This window comes from Ahaetulla prasina, chromosome 1, assembly GCF_028640845.1.
Source record: "Ahaetulla prasina isolate Xishuangbanna chromosome 1, ASM2864084v1, whole genome shotgun sequence".
Classification (NCBI taxonomy): domain Eukaryota; kingdom Metazoa; phylum Chordata; class Lepidosauria; order Squamata; family Colubridae; genus Ahaetulla; species Ahaetulla prasina.
The window spans coordinates 166,935,112-166,957,021 of NC_080539.1; the positions used below are offsets into that span (position 1 = coordinate 166,935,112).

A 21,910-nucleotide genomic window follows, 5' to 3' on the forward strand; every position below is an offset into this window, starting at 1 on the left:
AGCAGTTTTGATACAAAACATGTGTGAACCGCAAACACGTTGTATCACGTTGTTTCAATACATGCTATTCAAACTGTGCATATTTCTTTTCACTTATTAGCAAGTGATTGCCTGCAACAACTTTGCAATCTTCTAGCTATTCACTTCTTACAGACTCAGAAACCTTTTCATTCATGGAATATGCAAACTTCTTTAAATACATCACAGATTTCTAAAGTATTGTTTCTATTATTAGTTTTAGGAGCAGTCATTCTTTTATACTAGTGGATATATTTAAGTACCTATTTGTGAAAAGAAAAAAAAACTTGGAAAGAATACTGATGGTCCAATAGAAATAAAAAGTGTAATTATCAATATTTAGGGGTTCATTCAGCTTCCAGACAAGGACAAAAACACAGCCTCAATTAATGCAAATATAGATTATTTTCAGATATTGTATTACTGATTTTAAATTCTTTGTTTGTGAATGATATATACTTGTGTACAAGCATTACTGTTAAAATACTGCTTATTTGAAGGAGAACTGCAATGTATATGATAGACTCAATTAAGTGTATCCCCCTAAACTGCGATAAGTGGATGCCTGCCAATATTGCAGCGAGTATTTGAAATCTTCCCTCTAGGCACAGAATGTTGATCTGTGCCAGTTCTGGTTTCTAAATGTTATTTTGAAGTTTACTTCTCTTTCAACATCACTGCAATATTTTTTTTGCCTTAGCTAAGTTCTCTTGGGATGTTAAGAAAGATTTTGCAGACAATTTTAACCACAATTAGTCTCAAGACTCTCTTCATTTTACCACGTATGAAACATTCCTCTGAATTTCTGACAATCCCCATTTCCAGTGGATGCAAACTGAAGCAAATATTTGTTTCTGGTTTCTTCATCTGTAAAATACATCCACTCTGATCACCTTCAAAATAGGCCACAATAACATGTCTTTTCTAGACCATGCTGCTTGGAATGGCGTATGTGATTGTCCAATTCAATTATTACACAAAGCTAACAAGGGCAAATTCATAACATTTCTCTTTCTTAATATTTAGATTCATTTGGCTATGTTTTAAATGTAGAGATACCAGCATAAATTCAGAATATTGCAAAAAGCAAAATGTAAAATAATGCTAAACATCTGGTGTCAAAAAGTTGCATATTAATTGTATGTCTGTTGTGGGAATCAAGGCACTAGGCCTTGGAATGTTTGTTCCACAGCATATCAAAAAGATAAGTTAATGGTGTATTAGCAAACTGTGAGAAAAAGAATTCATGGTTGGTCTCAGTAATCACTTGTGTCCCTATCTACAATACATGTATTGCTTTTGTGAGGAAATACTCAGGTGATAGTTACTCTGGATGTTGAAAGAAAGGAAGTCCAAGTAAAGATTTCCCACAGCAATTCTCTCTCTAAAGAGCACGATTTAATATTTATAAATGCTCAGTTGTGCATTTTGCCCAAGAGTTAAGTGTTTTAAGTACTCAATAATATGATCAATTTTAATTGTCCACTTTTTTATTTATTAGAATTCATTTACATGGAAGAGCTTGACTTTGCTTTGCGCTAAAGTAGAATCATTATTCAAGCGCGGGGGTGGGGGTGGGGGGTGGGAAGAGACAGGACAATATCAAATAGCCCTATTCAATCTAATCTGATTCCAAAAAGGGGATGGTACTTTTCATAGTTGTTCAAGATTAAATGTATTTAATCAGGGGCATCACTGATTGTTTTTCAACATATTCCACAGATCTATTGCAGTACATAATTGAAGGTATTGTATTGAAACCTTCATACAGATACATTGAGGATGAATTGGTGAACCTCTGATCCCCTAGTGCAAGTAGGAAAACATATAAAGGTATATTTTTATATGTGCTAGTTGTTCCTGACTCTAGGGGGCGGTGCTCATCTCCGTTACAAAGCTGAAGAGCCAGCGCTGTCCGAAGATGTCTCCGTGGTCATGTGGCCAGCGTGACTAAACACCAAAGGCGCACGGAACGCTGTTACCTTCCCACCAATTTTTTGCATTTTTTACATGCTTTCGAACTGCTAGGCTGGCAGAAGCTGGGACAAGTAACGGTAGTTCACCCCATTATGCGGCACTAGGGATTCAAACCACTGAACTGCCAGCCTTTCGATCGACAAGCTCAGCGTCTTAGACACTGAGCCACCACATTCCTAGGAAACATAGTCCAGATTAAATAAATATTTGTGTGAAAACTATCAGGTTTTCTTGTTTACGTCAGACTCCTCTCTAAATTATATTAAAGTCCTGTACCCAGAGCTAGAATTTTTTATTTATTTAAGAATATGTGTATGGCCGTCCATTCACTCTCAGTGACTCTCTGTTTATGTGCATATTAAGAAGCATCTGATCCATTATGTTTTCCTTACAAGTTTCTTGTAAGGAAAACTTACAATTAAAAAATGATTGTTCCTGATTGCTTATTTGTACCCTATGCTTATCATTAAGTGTTGTATCATTAAGTGTTAAATTGTACCCTATGAACATCATTTGTGTTGTAAATGTTGTGTCGTGTCCCACTCCTCCGCTGATGGCCGGGTCAGGGAAATCCGAATCAGGCGTGCCTCTGCAGCTCTGCCAAAGTCCTAGCAAAGTCCTCAAGGCAGGCAGGAGACCAGAAAGTGACTTCAGCAAGATATGTTCGACTTTGCCTGACTCAGAGAATGCCAGAAAGCAGATCCTTTATATAGGCCATGGGGTGTGGCTCCATGACTCAGCACTTATCCAGGCCTGCCCCTCCCTTCCTTCTGACGCCGCCGCCTATCAATTCTTCTGAAGCGAGGGTCACTCCAGTCGGCAGCTGTTGGTAATTGGCCTCCCTCAGGCTCACATGCTGTGGGGGAGGGGGAGGGGTCTAGTTGCTCCGTTTGCCTGGGCATGGAGCCAGGGCTGGGGCCGGGAGGTGCTTCCTCCTCCTCAGCCTGTCTGGGCATGGAGCCAGGGCTGGGGCCGAGAGGTGCTTTCTCCTCCTCAGCCTGTCTGGGCATGGAGCCAGGGCTGGGGCCAGGAGGCATACTAGGACATTCCTCAGCGTTCGGAAGCAGATAAGAAGGCCCTGGCTGCGGTGAGAGCGGGCAAGACACAACATGTTGTACCTTGATGAAGGTATCTTTTCTTTTATGTACACTGAGAGCATATGCACCAAGACAAATTCCTTGTGTGTCCAATCACACTTGGCCAATAAAGAATTCTATTCTATTCTATTCTATTCTATTCTATTCTATTCTATTCTATTCTATTCTATTCTATTCTATTCTATTCTATTCTTTCCCTTTGGTCACACAGGAAAGCAATGAACACTTTGAAAGGTATCTAGAAATGCATATTTTATAAGCATGTTTTGCTGTACTTTTAAATCAGTACTTTGACTATTTGTTTGAAAATTGAATAACACAAAGTAAATCACTAACGTCCATTTAAAAACGCTCTAAACATGCTGATACCATACAAGTAGGTATTTATTTTCTTCTTTAAGTGATCTTAGCAGCACAGTGAAGAGGTTTATCTGTTCATGAGGATGCAATTTAAGTATTAAGAGCTACTTATATTTTCCCATAACTTTATATCAAAGAGGCTTATGACATTCATTTTTCTTCTCACTGTATAAATGTAACAGGGGAAGATGTTATGCAAGACCCCTATTCTGATTTTAATAGAATCCTTACTGCATTTTACTCAGGTTAGGTAAACAAGCAGATTAAAGGGAGGAAAGCACAGAAGGAGGAGAAAAATGACAATTGTTACTGTTGAAGAAACATGCAAGGAAAAGGTGGAATAATGCCTGATACTACCCTGAAATTTATATTTCAACGAATTTCTCTTTTTATGAGAACCAAGACGTTGCTGTCTAAAAAAATTACTTCGGCATTTTATGAATATATGTAGCTGGAAGAATTATTTGGCAAGTGGCAACACTATTGTGCATGACACAGTTTAAGAGCTTTGTTTGGTTTATGATGAAGGGAAATGATTTAAGTGAAATGCTCTCTGACCTGTTTCCTTTTACCAAAACCCAAATTACCTCTTCTCAAAATACTCAAGGTTTGAAAGTAAACAAGCCAATCTGTTTTAACATTTCATAATAATAACTTGATGCAGAAAATATAAGCTTTCATTTTTATTATGAATGGCAGTATATAATCTACAAAAGCTTTACATGGTGGTTAGTAAGTAGGTGTCATAACAGGTAGTCCTTGATTTACAACCCCAATAGAGGCCAACATTTCTGTTGCTATACAAGTTGTTGGGTAAGTTTTGCACTGTTTTATGATCTTTTTAGTCACAGTTGTTAAGCAAATCATGTGGTCATTAAGTGAATCTGATTTCCCTCATTGACTTGGCATGTATGCCACCCAGAGACTCTACATTAGATGGGCGGCTATAGAAATGTGATAAAGCAATCAATCCATCAATAATTCATTGTCTGGAATTATGATACCCATGGTATTTCCATTCACAATTTCTTTTAAAATAAGTTTTAAGATGTAGGTTTTCATATTGATTTATATTGATTGTTTCCTAATATGATTTGATTGCTTTTTTGTACCCTATGACTATCACTAAGTGTTATACCTTATGATTCTTGATGACTGTGTCTTTTCTTTTATGTACACTGAGAGCATATGCACCAAGACAAATTCCTTGTGTGTCCAATCACACTTGGCCAATAAAGAATTTTATTCTATCTATTCTGTTCTGTTCTATTCTATTAAAAATAGTACTTACAGGTTTGTTAATTTAAAAAAAAAAGACTGATGCTTGGTATCCTCACTTAACTCTTTCAAATAGCCAATACCACAACAATAGGAACAGATCTATTTTATAGGGAATTGCACTTGGATCAGAAAGCCCATAATTTAATCCCAGCTCACATATGAATTTAATGGAGAATCTGAAACTGCTACCTTGTGGATTGTTTCCATGTTGAAGAATTGTAGCAATTGTGACAGGCTTAATCTAAGGATTTAGGAGACAAACAATGGGAGAGGTCTTTCTGACAAAAAGTGTAAGAAAATGCCACTGAGAAAAGCGATGGAACTGATTTTTGAGAGCAAGCTCCATCACTTGGGAGGACTGCAAAATTATATTGATTGATGTACTTCATAAACTGATTGGGGTGTGTGTGTGTGTGTTTGTATATGCGTATGCATGTACTGGTATGTGTGCATGCATGCATATCTACCTCCATTATATATATAAAATACATATTGGGTTTTTTTAATCAGTACTGTGCGTAATATAGACGTTTTTCCCCCTTAAGGATTTTAATCTCTTATGAATGGATTATTTTATTTCAAGGCTTATAAGGTAAAGGTAAAGGTTCCCCTCGTACATATATGCTAGTCGTTGCTGACTCTAGGGGGCGGTGCTCATCTCCGTTTCAAAGCCGAAGTGCCAGCGCTGTCCGAAGACATCTCTGTGGTCATGTGGCCGGCATGATTAAACACCAAAAGCACACGGAACGCTGTTACCTTCCCACCAAAGGTGGTCCCTATTTTTTCTACTTGCATTTTTATGTGCTTTCAAAACTGCTAGGTTGGCAGAAGCTGGGACAAGTAACGGGAGCTCACCCCGTTACATGGCAGCACTAGGAATTCAAACCGCGGAGCTGCTGACCTTTCAATCAACAAGCTCAACGTCCTAGCCCCTGAGCCACCGCGTCCCTTCAAGGCTTATAGCAACCAGTTTTCACATTAAAAAATACTGATATCTTTGGTAGATATATTTTCCATAATTTCATTGAAAACTTAAGTAAACTGTTCTACATTTACATATTACTATGAATCATCTGATCAGTTTTCCTCAATAATAATAGGAACAAAGCATTTTAGTCCATACTATATTATTGGTGTTCTGGAGTATATGCTTCTCATTGGCAAAGATTGCATAATGTGTAGTTTTATTATATTAAGACTTATGGAGCATTATCTTGTAAGTAATTGGAACGTAAAAATGTTTTATGATTCATGTTGTGGTTTATGTTTTTCAAATATTTGGAAATACAACATTAGAAAAGTGTAAAATTCTACATGAATCATAAAACACATTTTAACAAGTAAGTTTTTAAAGTAATATACTCTTTGTCTAGCTTCCATTGAAAAGAGAGTGCTTTCATTTAAATACACTGAAAAGAATAAAGAATATTATTGGACAATACATTTTTAGATTCTTTTCTTTAGCTGAAGATCATGCTCATGTCTACTCTACTAGTCTGTAAAAATATCCTTCTGAACACAGGACCATTTAGTCTTAAAAGACTCATGAATAAACAATTATGTGTTGCATTGTTATAGTAATTAAATCAAACACCTAATGATTTGTGGTCACATTTCTTTTTTTTGCTTTAGAATAATTTTACATTCTTCCTTAGTTTATTTCTTCTGTGTACTTACCAAGAGCAGTTAATCCTTCAGATATTGATGTAAATATATACATTAATACATGTGGCTCTAAGCTGGTGATGAAACTCATGTGATCCTGAGCTAGACACTCCAAAAGTGGGTAGTAAGATTGACTTAATTTTCTATATTGCTTGGGATAGAAGAGAAAGAGAGAATATGATGCAATAAGAAATTATACAGCTTATTAAAAAAATTACTGTAATGAAAAAGAGTTTTACCTATATTATCTACTGTATTTTTATATGAAAAGAAATGTATTATATTCTAGGCAGAATAAACCAAACATAATCCTGACACTATTCAACCATTCTTTCTGCGAGCTACACAATAGAACGAAGAGCCACAATACAGTAAGGGGCTGAAATGCCCACTGGGAATCTAACCAAAGACCGCTAGTAGAATTACAAAATACACATACCTGTGTATTTACTAACCCAGAATATCCAAATGTATCATATTTGTATCATATAAATGTATTAAATATACAGGTGTATAGCTGTGGATCTCTGCAGGTGCATTATTATATGAAAGAGAAAGGAAAACCATGTAGGGTTTCTAAATTGTAATTCAAGAGGGGACAGAAAGATGCTCCCTTTATTGTATCAACCTAGTAAATCTGAAGTGAATGTATAACTATGCCAGGTGTAACAGTTACAGTTCTCTTTGCTACTGAGAGCTCTGAGCATCACTATGTCAATTCCAGGTGTTCCTTTTAGCAACTCTCTGAACATTTTATCTGAAAATTTACAAGTTGATTCAAATAATTTTGAAATATTTAACTATTCAAATCAGCTTATGTTCTGCGAGAATATATATATTTTTTGATTGCTATTGAAAACATCCAACTGTCTATTCAGACCTGCACTGGCTTCCGTTGTGAAGTAACTAAAAACTTTTTATTTTTAGAATTTTCATTCTAATAGTAAAATCTGAGGCAAACTGAACTTTAAAAAAATTCTAAGCCTTATAATTCTGAAAATATTACTTCAGTTTAAGAGAGATTAAAAATTGATCAAGTCAAATATTTTGCAATAACTGAACTGGAACCCACAACATTATGAAAATGGAAATTAAATTAATATTGAATAAAAGTTTCACAGCTGCTTACTAATGCTTATCCGGTTGTACTATGCTGCCTATTTTGCATGTTATTTCCCAAATATATTCTCTGTGGTTACTGCTGTATTTTGCCAAGCTATTTTGATATTTGTATGTAAAAATGCCAATATTTCTAAATACTACTCTCACAGTCACACTACCAATTGTGAAATTTTATCATTGTTATGCTTTGTTTTTCTTTCAACTGAAGACAGTAAGATAAGATTCCCTAACAGGAGAATTAAAGTGGACACAATGATGCAATTAATCATAAGTAGTAATGCAACTCAGATGAAGGGGAGGAGAAAAACATTTAAAAAAATATGTCACAACACCTTTTCTTCTGATTGTATTTCCCATTTCAGATGTTTGTATATCTCCTTTAATAATACTGTCATCGTTTCTCATCTGTTTGGGAACAGCTTTTGGGACATACAATCAAATAAACATGGCATCCAATGCTGTTTTATTGTTTGCCTTGGGAAACCTTGATTACTAATGAAATCTACATTATTTACATATGTACATATATACATATACATACACACACACACACACACTATAAATATATGTTAGATAATGTGTGTGTTAGAGAATTAAAAATTATGGTTTTTTAAAAGGTATTTATATATTTAATTTTCTTAAAACTTTGCTGGAATAAAAGTACTGTAGAGAGAATTGTAAAAACCAAGGTAATTCCTATTAGACTAGGTGAAAATCAGTGCTATACAAGACGTACAGCTTATTTGACCCAGTGGTAAGGTTTTGGTCTTCAGAGAGTTCCCCCTCATTTGTCAGATACTAGTTTGTAAGACTGTCATTTTCATTAAAATCAATCCATGGGAGTTAATGTCAGAGGAATACTGATTGACAACATATCAGCAAGTTTAACTGACAATGTCAAAAACAATCCTACTCCAGGTTTGTGAATTATTATCCACTTAGTAGATGATCTGTGATTATCTTGATGACATATTATAAATATTTTAAAGTAAATATTTGTAACTAGTTAATGAAACTACACATAATATTGCATGTGTAAGAACTATTAATGCATGCATGCAGTTGAAACAAAAATACACTGCACTTAAGTTGTTCTAGATTCCACTCTATCTTCATTTTAAGCCTGTGGTAGTAATACATAATTTGCATAAAGACTCCCAGGATGAATAATTTCTTACTAGCAAGTCACTGTGGGATACTGAAAGCAGCATTTTGACAAAGGCCTGAAGTACATTGTCAAAGTGGTTGTCCCCATACAACTTGAAGACGCCAAAGCTGACATAATTTCCACATAAGGCAGATTTGAGTGCAGAGTAACAGATGGAAATACCCTTGAGTTTCAATGGATAAATCTGATCCTTTGACAAAGTCCCAAGAGATAGGATCTGATTACCTGTTTGCAAGAAAGAAAAACAAAGAGAAACTGACATAAGTAACTGAAAAACCTGGAATCTGTGTTACTTAGCACTTTCACTTAACTGTTACTTTTTATCATTATCATTACTTGTGCTAAATGATTATCTATCGACAGATCATGTAATATGACTTACATCTAAGACAAATTAAGGGAGGATGTTATTCCGTGACTTGGACTATTTGATATTCCCCTGCTATTAAGTAGTTGTCACTGAATTGTATACCGTATTTTTTGGATTATAGGAAAAAGCACCTAGCTTTTGGGGAGGAAAACAAGGGAAAAAAATCTTCCTCTGCCTCTGAGCAATTTGCCTCCTTGCAGCAAACAGTCCGATTTAGCACGAGCAGTTGATTGGCTGTTGGATCTACCTCCTGGAATACCGCCCATCAGCTGTTCCAGGCTGCAAGGATCGCCACCACCTATTGCTACTGTCGCCGTCCATCACTGCTGCCGCATGCTCCATTTTCAGCCTCCAGCGTCATGCTTTTGGCTCTGCATGTCCCATTTTTGGACCATTCCAGATGGTGGGGATAGGCGGTGGCAATGATGCACAGTCATTTCCACCCACTTTTTGGGGTGGGGGAGGGAAAAGTGCATCTTATACACCAAAAAATACGGTAAATTAAAGGAAGAGACTTATTTTTTGGGGGGGGGGGTGTAATAAAGCTTTTTGGTACCAGTAGTAAAAATGTGCCAAATTTAAACAGTATTTTAAGAATGAAAAAATAAACCCTCTTCCCTCTTAAGGCCAAATCTAGACTTGGCTAAATAGGAATTGGAAAAGTGTTTGACCTGAAATCAAAGGGAGATTGGATTACCTATTTGTTTATATATATATATGTAGACTATTTGTTTACTTACCAATAGAATCTCTGAAAGAGAACATTATTATCCAAATATCACTAATTTATCTATGTAGACATTTTACTTGTTTACACTATAAATTTAAGTCTGTCAATCCTTACATTAGTTTTTTCGGCAATATAATGATAATATAGTGCTAAAGATATATGGATATCAAATATTACATTTTTACATGCCCACATAGAGGTATTGGCTTTTACACTAAAAAGTATTGAGTAGGACCCAGATCTTGTTTTATATATCCAGAGAAAATCACTGGAAACACTCTTATCCTAGCTTAGCCAACTATTGAAAATGAACTACTTGAGACAACATATATCTCAAATGATGAATGTTAAGATTATTTTCTACTGCAGAATTTGATATACTGTATTTTTCGGAGTATAAGACGCACCTTTTTCACCGTAAAAGGGGGTGAAAATTTGGGTGCGTCTTATACACCAAATGTAGCCCCTCCCACCTACTGGCCCCCACCCCTTGGCCTCTGCCTCCCAGCAATTTACCTCCTTGCAGCAAGCCACAAGAAGGAACAGCCCATTTCAGCTTCCGCACAGCCTAATTAGCACAAGTTGATTGTCCCTTGGATCTACCTCCCGACTCTCAGCTGTTTCAGGCTGCAGGGATTGCCATTGCCTATTGTTGCATGGGCCTCTGCTGCTTGCTGCAAGGAGGTAAATTGCTGGGAGCAAAAAAAAAAATTCTTGTGCTACTCAAGCTATGCTGAAAATGAAAATGAAAGTAAAGCAGGCTATTTGCTGTTTGCTGCAATGAGGCAAAATTGCTGGGAGGCAGAGGCAGATTTCTTTTTCTTGTTTTCCTCCCCAAAAAAGATAGGTGCATCTTAAAGTCCAGAGCATCTTATACTCCGAAAAATACGGTTAAGTCTTATTTGGGGCTTTTCAGGTACTAACTAGATGGATGGAATAGGCTGAAACTGGCACCACCCACTCACTCCTTAACATGACGTTATTTGAGACGATTCTGTCAGCTCTGGTACTATCCCTTGAGGGGGAGTAGGAGATCCTCCTGGTCATGACTACTGGCTTTAGTGGGTGCACTGGCTGAAGTCTTTCCTCAAACAGAATATGGCTACACCAAATAAGGCACTTATCAACCAAGGATAGACTTCTGCAATATACTCTATACAGAAACATAGAAAACAGACCTCAGAAAAGACCTAGTGGTCCATCAAGTCTGCCCTTTATTTTTTTAATTTCTTTTAAATTAATTAATTTACTATTTTTAATTACTTTTATTTTTATTAAAAAAATATTTTTAATTTTTGTTGAATGATGGGCATGTGTTTATCCCAAATGTGCTTAAACCTAGTTATTGATGATTGATTCACTAGTAACTGAATTATGCGATTGCCTTTGAAGACCATTTACAAACTATTAGAAACTTTAGAAAGTTGCCATATTCATATCTATATTGCAGGACCTGCATTGGTTACCAGTCAATTCCCAGATGCAATTTAAAGTTTTATATATATAAAACTTATACACACACACCTGACCAAAAGATCAAAATAGCAAAGCACAGAGGTAATCTAAAATTTAGTGTTATGATAAAGTAGTTTAACGAATGAAATTGATAAATTTTAAATTCAATTTTACTGTTGTGCTCCTAAAGACCTTGCTTTTATAACGATAGTAAAAAATTTGGCTCTTATACACCAAATGTAGCCCTCCCACCTACTGGCCCCCACCCCTTGGCCTCTGCCTCCCAGCAATTTACCTCCTTGCAGCAAGCCACAAGAAGGAACAGCCCATTTCAGCTTCCGCACAGCCTAATTAGCACAAGTTGATTGTCCCTTGGATCTACCTCCCGACTCTCAGCTGTTTCAGGCTGCAGGGATTGCCATTGCCTATTGTTGCATGGGCCTCTGCTGCTTGCTGCAAGGAGGTAAATTGCTGGGAGCAAAAAAAAAAATTCTTGTGCTACTCAAGCTATGCTGAAAATGAAAATGAAAGTAAAGCAGGCTATTTGCTGTTTGCTGCAATGAGGCAAAATTGCTGGGAGGCAGAGGCAGATTTCTTTTTCTTGTTTTCCTCCCCAAAAAAGATAGGTGCATCTTAAAGTCCAGAGCATCTTATACTCCGAAAAATACGGTTAAGTCTTATTTGGGGCTTTTCAGGTACTAACTAGATGGATGGAATAGGCTGAAACTGGCACCACCCACTCACTCCTTAACATGACGTTATTTGAGACGATTCTGTCAGCTCTGGTACTATCCCTTGAGGGGGAGTAGGAGATCCTCCTGGTCATGACTACTGGCTTTAGTGGGTGCACTGGCTGAAGTCTTTCCTCAAACAGAATATGGCTACACCAAATAAGGCACTTATCAACCAAGGATAGACTTCTGCAATATACTCTATACAGAAACATAGAAAACAGACCTCAGAAAAGACCTAGTGGTCCATCAAGTCTGCCCTTTATTTTTTTAATTTCTTTTAAATTAATTAATTTACTATTTTTAATTACTTTTATTTTTATTAAAAAAATATTTTTAATTTTTGTTGAATGATGGGCATGTGTTTATCCCAAATGTGCTTAAACCTAGTTATTGATGATTGATTCACTAGTAACTGAATTATGCGATTGCCTTTGAAGACCATTTACAAACTATTAGAAACTTTAGAAAGTTGCCATATTCATATCTATATTGCAGGACCTGCATTGGTTACCAGTCAATTCCCAGATGCAATTTAAAGTTTTATATATATAAAACTTATACACACACACCTGACCAAAAGATCAAAATAGCAAAGCACAGAGGTAATCTAAAATTTAGTGTTATGATAAAGTAGTTTAACGAATGAAATTGATAAATTTTAAATTCAATTTTACTGTTGTGCTCCTAAAGACCTTGCTTTTATAACGATAGTAAAAAATTTGGCTATTACTTTTATAATGTTAAGATTTTTATGTGCAAGTAAAATATTAACATATCTAAAAATATGTCTTCCTGACATTGATTTTAAAATAAGCTAGATAATATCCTACTGAAAATTCACAATGCAATAAAGTACAATTTACTGCATCAAGGTCAATGAGTTTAAGAGTTAGGGATCTTTTGAAACCTAATGTTTAGCAGATTGGATGGCAACACGTTTAATCTGCTTTTTGAAAAGACTATTATTTATTTACTTAAATGTAAATTATTACAATGTATCATGAGCTGAAAAATGTATTTGTAATTCATTGCATAAATCATGAGCAAATATGGAACTTTGGGCTTTGCCAGTAATTCCTGTCCTTAATTATTCTATAATCTTTGTTTAATCCTATGAAATGCTGAAGTCATATCCTTGGAAATCAAATAATCAGGATTCATACCAATGTGATCAATCTTTTAGGTCACCTGTTTAAACAACATACCTACACAGGAATCAATTGGGATTTCTTGCAGCAGTCCTTGTTTTTGAAAACGTATGCTTGGACCCAAAACTTAATAGTTCTTAGCCAAGCTTTTGCTTTCAAAGAGAACTGCTCGATTTCCAGGAGAACTAGAGAATGTGGAACACAAGTTAGAACATTTAACAATTCTATTTGCTGCTGGGTTACTGAAATGCAATTTTTGCATTAAAAACCTGTACTGCTAAAGGGATAATACAAGGCCTTCATAGTAACTTTTCAAAATTACTGCCTTACCATGATGTTGCCAGGACAGAGCATGGTTAAATAAAATGCAAAGACAAGTAACATTCTCCACTTGTGTATTCATATGATCTTGAATTTTCCAGTATATACTGTCTGATTTTTTCGCACCCCGACCTCCAAATTTTAGTTTTATTCTATTTGATTTGTAATTTATTTTGGCAATACTTGATAGCATCTCAGCTAGGCATTTCAAATCCAATCTAATACTTGTTAAAAGAATTTTCCCTTTGGTTAATAATGGACAGTGGCCATCAACATATATAATAAAGTTTCCAAATCACTGACTTACATATTAAATAGTGTTAGGGACAGAATACAACTCTATTTCACACCGGTATTCATTATTTTGTTGCTTATAAGTACACTTTTTCTGTTGTACCTAACATCCATTGTTATTATTATGATGGTTGATTGCACAGTCCGATGTTTAGACTGGATTTGGCATTTTTATCCTCATATCGTGTCCTTTCTAAGGAGTGATGTGCAGATGATGTTGTTTAATATTATTATAATATACAAAAAATATGAAATCACAGCCTTTAAATTGGTGTTGGCATCAAGTTCCCAAGAACCTCAGATGTCATAATATACCAGCATAGTATAGTATATATGCGGATCCAAGCAGTGTGGCCTTTTCTAATTGAGAGATGGAAATTTTGACAATATGCAGATTTTCTAAGTGCCATCCAACGTTTTTTGGTATGGCACTCAATGTGCCATACCAAAATCACTGTGACCACAATAGTTAGTTTATCTTTGAACTTCTATTTAGCGATCTTGCTTTGTGATCTTCTCCAATTCATTGTCTTCTATTTTATTCTATTATTCTATTCTTACATTTTTTCTCTTTTGTTGTAATAGTTGATTACAATTAGCGAGATATTTAGGCTAGATCTGGCATTTCTATCTACCTATAGAATTCTTGCTCAGGACAAGTGGGTGTTATTTGATGGTATTAAAGGTATTACCACAGGATGTAAGGTGTTCAAATACAGCTGCCTCTTGCAAATGCCTGACAATGATTTTGTCAATGCCAATGGTGTTTAAGTGGTGCTCCAGGTATTTTGGAATTGCATCTATAATTATTATTGTTGGTTGCACAGTCATCCCTGCAGCAGTCCTTGTTTTTGAAAACATATGCTTGAACCCAAAACTTAATAGTTCTTAGCCAAGCTTTTGCTTTCAAAGAGAACTGCTCGATTTCCAGGAGAACTAGAGAATGTGGAACACAAGTTAGAACATTTAACAATTTTATTTGCTGTTGGGTTATTGAAATGCAATTTTTGCATTAAAAACCTGTACTGCTAAAGGGATAATACAAGGCCTTCATAGTAACTTTTCAAAATTACTGCCTTACCATGATGTTGCCAGGACAGAGCATGGTTAAATAAAAGACATGGCATTTTTGTCCATCCTTTGAGTCTTTTCAAATGACCTGGCATTATTATTATTATTAATCAACTCAAGATGATGAATATACCTTAATACTGCCTCCCATTTCACTCACAAGTCCTGTGAGATGGGCTGAGAGAGAATGACTGGCCCAAAATCACCCAGCTGGCTTTCATGACCAACAGCATTAGACTATTTTAATATAACATCTGTATTAAGTATGTGAGAAGTATATCTGGAACTAAATTCATTAATTTAACCCAGATTTAGTTTTATTAACAGAATCAAAGAAGGCCTTAAAATCTATAAAGGAAGCAAATAGTTGTCTTGCCAGGTAACATAGATAAATTGTTGATCTGCCTTTTCTAAAAGCAGTTTGAGCATTTATTAAAACAAAGTACCCTTCAAGGTACAAGTTTAATTTTTCATTTAAATGTCTAGTATAGTGTTTTTCCCAGGATTGAGAGCAAGCTAATCGCCTATAGTTAACAGTGTTCCATTTTTCCCTTCCCGTATGCAGGAACTATTATAATCCCATTCCAGCTTGAGAAGATTAACTTGGAATTATCTGCAATAGAATAGCAATAGCAATAGCATTTAGATTTGTATACTACTTCACAGTGCTTTACAGCCCTCTCTAAGCGGTTTACAGTGTCAGCCTATCGCCCCCAACAATCTGGGTCCTCATTTTACCCACCTCGGAAAGATGGAAGGCTGAGTCACCCTTGAGGCTGGTGAGATTCAAACTGCCAAATTGCAGGCAGCCAGCAATCAGGAGAAGTATTCACAGTACTTCATTCTAACCACTGTACCACTGCAGTTCTTGTATAGCTCAGAGTTAAATATTGGAGTTCTTGGTGCTCTCCAAGCAAGGTTATTAGCATGCAGATGTTTCATTAGTCAGTTAGATAACACCAACAGTGCAATGTGATGATGTTAACTAGTTGGGCAATTAAATGTCTGCAACCAAATTGTCAGTGTATAACAGTTCATGAATTGGAATAGACATGGCAACAGGTCAGCCAATGGGGACTGTTTGGTGACTCAGACAGCTTGGAGCCTAGGCATGGCTTAGCTTGACTGTTATGTATAAAAGTGTTGGTTTGTCCTTGCATTATTGCTTCTGTGATTATATTGATTCTGTACTTCTGGATTCTGAGTTCTGGTTCTGGCTTCTTCTGTATGGGTGTTGTATACATGCATCATGCTTTATTCTACTGTGTAGAAAGAAAGTTTCTTTTATACATGAATCCTGGTGAATTATTTACTTGTGTGCTGGTTGGATTGCTGCAAACTCTAACACAAATAACCAAGGGAACTTCTTTGGCTGGGAGCCTTAGGTGGTCTTACTTTTGAAATAAAGTCAACAAGTCTTTTTCAGACATAGGTCTGATCGTTTTATTTATATGCCGCCAATTCTAGAAGGCTTTAAGTAACTAATAATGTCATCCTTAAAATAGTCCAAAAATACATAGAATAACCGATCAAAACAAAATAATCAAACGAGCTAAATACTGTAATAAAGTGGTCACAACTACACCATCAATCAACACATTCTTTTGTCCTGTATTAAGTGAAAATGTATTCTAGAGTCCAGGAGTTCTAAAATGTGGTATGGCTATTAAAAAAGTCTGCTTCTGAGACAACAATCTCAAATTGGATGGGCCCTGGAGCGAGTTATTATTTGACCTGGGACCAGGCAGATAAATATATTGGAATATAGTGAATCTGCCTTCCTCTACTGACTTTGCTTATCGGAAGCCATTTGGGAAGGTTGAAAATGGCGATTACATGACTATAGCAACTGTCATAAACAGATGTCCAAATTTTGATCACGTGATTGTGGGAATGCTGGTCACAAATGTGAGGACCAGTTGTAAGGAAAACAATTGTTACTAGAAATTGCCTTATACATTGTAAGCCGCCCTGAGTCTTCGGAGAAGGGCGGGGTATAAATATAAACAAACAAACAAAAAATTAAAATTAAAGTTCCACTGTGTTCCATGTGTTCTAAGCTATACACACAACACTTAACCTAGTTAACTGCTAACAAAGTTAAATGGCCATACCTATGGCACCACACAATCACACTAACTGAATCAAGAGCTGTCACTTTCGGAATCCCCCATCCAGAACTTCCCAGAGACCCATAAATCTTTGTAACAGGACAGTATTGGCAGATTTCATTATACTACTGGCCTATCTACACTGTTCACCCAGGAGACAGGTATGACTTGAGTTTTTCAGCCAATCACTCTTTAGGAGATACATTCTGTAGGATGGACTTAGCAATCAGTTTTGTCATGGAAACAGTTGCTTTTCTAAACCACTGTATTTCTCCAGTTCTTTTTCTAGTAGGATATAGAGGGCAAAGACTAGAAATTGCCTCAATTGACTGGATTTTGTCATTCACATGATGTAGTTGACTGAATGTTGCAGTTGGCACAAGCAGCTGTAGTACCTTGGGGGTGAACTTTCCAATAGCTGTCTCATAATTGTAGCAGTTATTTGTTGTTCTGAAGTGGAGAGTATTTTTAAAAGCTAAGATTTTTGGACATATAGCAGAATTCAGCATAGTATTATTTAGCAGAAAGAATGAATTTAGAAAGAGTTATTATGCTATTATAAATTGTATAAACATAGATAAAAAATTATTAAAGTGCCAGAAGCAGGTATTATTAAAATAAAATTGTTATGATTGAACTATTGTTAAAAAACAGAGGGAAATACGTGTCTGTATGCTTTTAAAATATGTAACACTATTGCTTACTACTGTAAAGTCTGCCAGCATCTATATATCTGCAAAATGTCACTACCATTGCTATGAATGCTCTAAATAGAACAAGCAATGGATATAAAGTATGTTCCATTATTGAAAATGAACAATTGATTAAAAATTAATAATACTTATTAGACAGCAACAAATAACTTTTTCTTTAAAAAGATACATGATATTAAGCTAGAAGAATAGAATGGATTACAACACTACGTTTCACACAATAGATGTTCTAGAAGCAATTTAAAGCTCATTAGAAATAATGTCCCCGGCTACTGGAAAAGTGGTAAAATGTAATCCTCATCCAAATGTTACCTGGTCTATGAGAACAGGAAATTGTTCTGTGCTACTGTGGCTAACCTTGAGGCTGACCCTGAACAGTAACTGCTAGAACAGCTGAATGCTGCAACAAAATTAAAAACTTACATCAAAGTATATCATGACAGAATGTAGATAAATAAAATACAGCATATTGAAAATATTATTTTTCTGTCAGTCTTCCAAAACTGTGAGGTGGATGAATTAAAAAACAAAACCTAGAGCAATGCAGTTTATTAGGTCTAGAACAAATCTTTTTCACTCTGTTTTGCCAATATCTGTTGTATTTGCTCCATTTAGATACACCTGATAAGCCTAATAACATCCAGGTTGTTCAGATCCAGGCTAACAAAGCAAGGATTATGGGAGTCAAAATTCCAAGCATCAGGGACGTGTCATTGGGATTGAGAATGGAACAGTCTCATTAGGCCTTCTAGGATCTAACCAATAAGTTCAAAGGTCACAAGGTTTCTATCAATGCTTCAGAAAAAAAATCAGCACAATTTTAGATTGTGAGACATACAGTACATCTGAAAATATAAAAAATTCTTCTCTTGAAAGCAAAAATCAAATGCTCAGATATGAAATGAAGAATACATGATGTGACAATATCTGGGAAAATATCCTCATTTAGCAGTTGATTACAAACCGAGCATGAGTCAGCAATATGATATGGCTGCAAAAAACTAGCCAATAAATTTGGATCAATAGTAACGTAGGAGATTACGCTTGCAGTACATCCTGTACTGATTAGATCCCACTTTGAATACTGAGTCCAGTTCTGTACACAACACATTTTAAGAAGGATTCAAATAAACTAGACCAATTCAGAAAAGGTCAATTGGATCATTATCGCATTAGAAGCTTAGTTGTATAAAAAGAAAGAAGGAAAGTTTAACCTTGAAGAGATGAATGAAGGAGGATATGGTAGCATTCTGGACCTGTATCACATGGAAAATGATCAATACTTGTTCTTGACCACTCCATAATGGATTTCAGTTAGGGGAAGGCAGATTTTAATTGAAGGTTTATCCAACAAAACAAAAGGAGTATTCAATGTTGGTAGACTTCGCTGAACATGTTAAAAGCAGAAGTTCAGAGAGCCAACTGTTAATGATGCTTTAAAATTCTTGTACTGAGCAGGAAGATTGGATTCAGTGGCCTAAATGAGCTCCTTCCAACTCTTAAGATTCTTATTCTACAAGTCCCCCTATGAAATAGACCTGCACCTTATTTGAACCAGGGGACGCGGTGGCTTAGTGGCTAAGACGCTTAGCTTGTCAATAGAAAGGTCGGCAGTTCAGCGGTTCCAATCCCTAGTGCCGTGTAACGGGATGAGCTCCTGTTACTTGTCCCAGCTGCTGACAACCTAGCAGTTTGAAAGCACGTAAAAAATGCAAGTAGAAAAATAGGGACCATCTTTGGTGGGAAGGTAACAATGTTCTGTGCGCCTCTGGCGTTTAGTCATGCTGGCCACATGACCACGGAGACATCTTCGGACAATGCTGGCTCTTTGGCTTTGAAACGGAGATCAGCACCCTAGAGTCGGGAACAACTAGCACATATGTGCGAGGGGAACCTTTACTTTTATCTTTATCTGAACCATTACTGTTATTTCCTAGAAATAATTACAGTAAATCTGTTAATTTTAATGTGGGTGAATTTGATGCAGTTAACTTTAGTTTAAGAAGTCTTATCCACAAGTAATCTCTTAGTCTAACTTACACAAAACTACTGTTTTTCTTACAATAATTAATCTAAATGCAACTACCACAAAATATTGCAATCTATTCTCATTGCTCGTGCATCTCTAGCCAACTTCTACCAATGTTTTTAGGTTCACGTGTAGGAGAAATATTCCCTTAAGATTCCTTTTTTTGATTTTTATTTTCCAGAACTCTTCCTTTGAAACATCTCATTTTTTATTCTGCTGAAAGGTGAAATAACATGGGAAAAAGAGGTTTTGTTTCAACCTCCTTTCTAATCCTCTTCTCTCTTTAAAATGTCCTTTTTCTTTTAATGCATAAATAAATGTGTTCTATGTAGAAATCTTCGTTATATTTCTGGGTGGCTTACTTGTGCTTTCAAATTGATAAGTACAGCATCAACTGTAACTGTAATGTTATAGAGAATAATGATTCATCTTCAGGAATGTATTTCACCTTCTACGCAAAGTGATCTGCTGTCCACTAACATTGTATACTATAATTTCTCACAACTAGATCCATGAATCCAAGTATTTTTTTAAAAAGCCAGGTCCTGTTTAATTAGAAGGTAACACTTTTTTCTTATTAAGTATACAAAAGCTATATGTAAAAAATCATCAATTAAACTCACCATAAGTGCAAATCATCTTACTAGCTTCCCTGAAGAGGAGAATCCCATTAGGAGATGAAACATCAAAATTTAAACGCTGAGATCTGAGGAAAAAAGCAGAAACATATCTTTTATATAATCTGGTAAAACAAGCACTTATAATGTATACTAATAGTAATTCAACTCCTGAATTATGAGAGCTATGTAACCAAAATTGAGTTATTTAGATTTCAATAAGCTTGGTGAGGTTTTTTGTTAAGCAGAAGCAGAGAAAAATAACCAGTGAGGCATCACAGAAGCAAAATGATAGGTATGTTTTGAGTTAAACTTGATTGTATGGACAAATGTTTGTCATTTCATCTAGTCTCTAGTCTCTTGTCATTTCATCTAGTCTACTAGAGACTACTTAGACTACTCTACTAAACCAAGCAACTCTTCCAAAAGCATCCCAATAATTTCTTTGATACCCTCTATCTACCTTATTCATTGTCTTCTCTCTCAAGATCTCCTTTATCTTGCCTAGCGTAATCATTTTTCCAGCTAATCACTTATCACAACATATGGGCAAAGCATGCAATTTGTGTATTACGGGACGGAAATGATTGGGATGGGGAAGGGAGAAGACAAGAGAATGGGTCATCTAGAAACAAAGACAATTAGAATCAACTAAAAGAATACTACCTATCTGTGTATGCATTATCTTGCTACTGTGCATTAATCTATTAAATGTCTTTGGAAGTTCACCAATGCACTAATTAATGTCCTCACACTATAATAAATCTCCATTATGTCTTCCTAATCTTTTTTTAAAATAAATTATCAGAATCAATAAGAAAAATCCTGAATCTAAGTTTTCCCCTCCTTCTCTAAACATGTACTTCAAATCTTTCAAAAACATGTAATCATATGTATTACAGAGTATAAAGCATCATGATTTATATGTAAAAGCAAGAATTATGATTATTAAGATAGAAACAAATACAGATGCTTGAATGACAGTAACTTTCATTACTCTACAAATACTTATTCAAATTAAGCCTAAATCTAAGTTTATTCATCATCCAAAGTGAGAATATTCAACATTTTTATTCCCAATATTAGTGTAACTGCTGATCCCAATTTTCACAACTTTGATGGAATATGCAACAAGCTGTTTATCTATAGATTCTCTGTGCAATCAATTTCTAATCAGAACTTTTGTAGGTGTGAAGGAAGAAGTGTATATGTTCCAGATTTTCTCTCAAATATATGTAACTGGAAACAAGACTAGTAGTCATGCTATTCTGTACTCATTCATTAATGGGAATGAATGGAAGAATCATAACATCAATTCAATATAAATTGATTAAGTAAATGTTAAATACCTTAATTAGCAAATATCAGCCTTATGTCAGCATCATATAAATGTGATAGTATTTCTAATGTAAGAAAAGTTCCTTCACAGAGATGCAATCTCCGTAATTATGTTTGGGGAAATGTACAAGCTTCAAAAAAGGCTATAAGGGGCCACATGACTCTAAACCTGAATGTTGATACTTCTTGAACTGAATCTGAGTTTGATTACTCAACATTCGTGTACCCAGCAAACTGTTACCAGCATACATTTGGATTCCAGGGAAGATACAGCTCTTTTAAGTCTAAAAA

The 21,910-nt window shown here is 35.6% G+C and overlaps 1 protein-coding gene across 3 annotated transcripts in view; it reads right to left on the reverse strand.

Annotated features, from left to right (window-relative positions):
* Positions 1-21,910, reverse strand: part of RANBP17 (RAN binding protein 17) — a 225,166-nt gene that overhangs the window by 40,628 nt on the left and 162,628 nt on the right. For all 3 annotated transcript variants that reach the window (XM_058180874.1, XM_058180853.1, XM_058180863.1), the window contains exons 22-24: positions 20,288-20,370; positions 8,699-8,913; positions 6,411-6,549 (exon numbers count right to left, since the gene is read on the reverse strand). In XM_058180874.1, the coding sequence (XP_058036857.1) occupies positions 6,411-6,549; positions 8,699-8,913; positions 20,288-20,370 (437 nt within the window). The remainder of the gene's footprint in view (positions 1-6,410; positions 6,550-8,698; positions 8,914-20,287; positions 20,371-21,910) is intronic.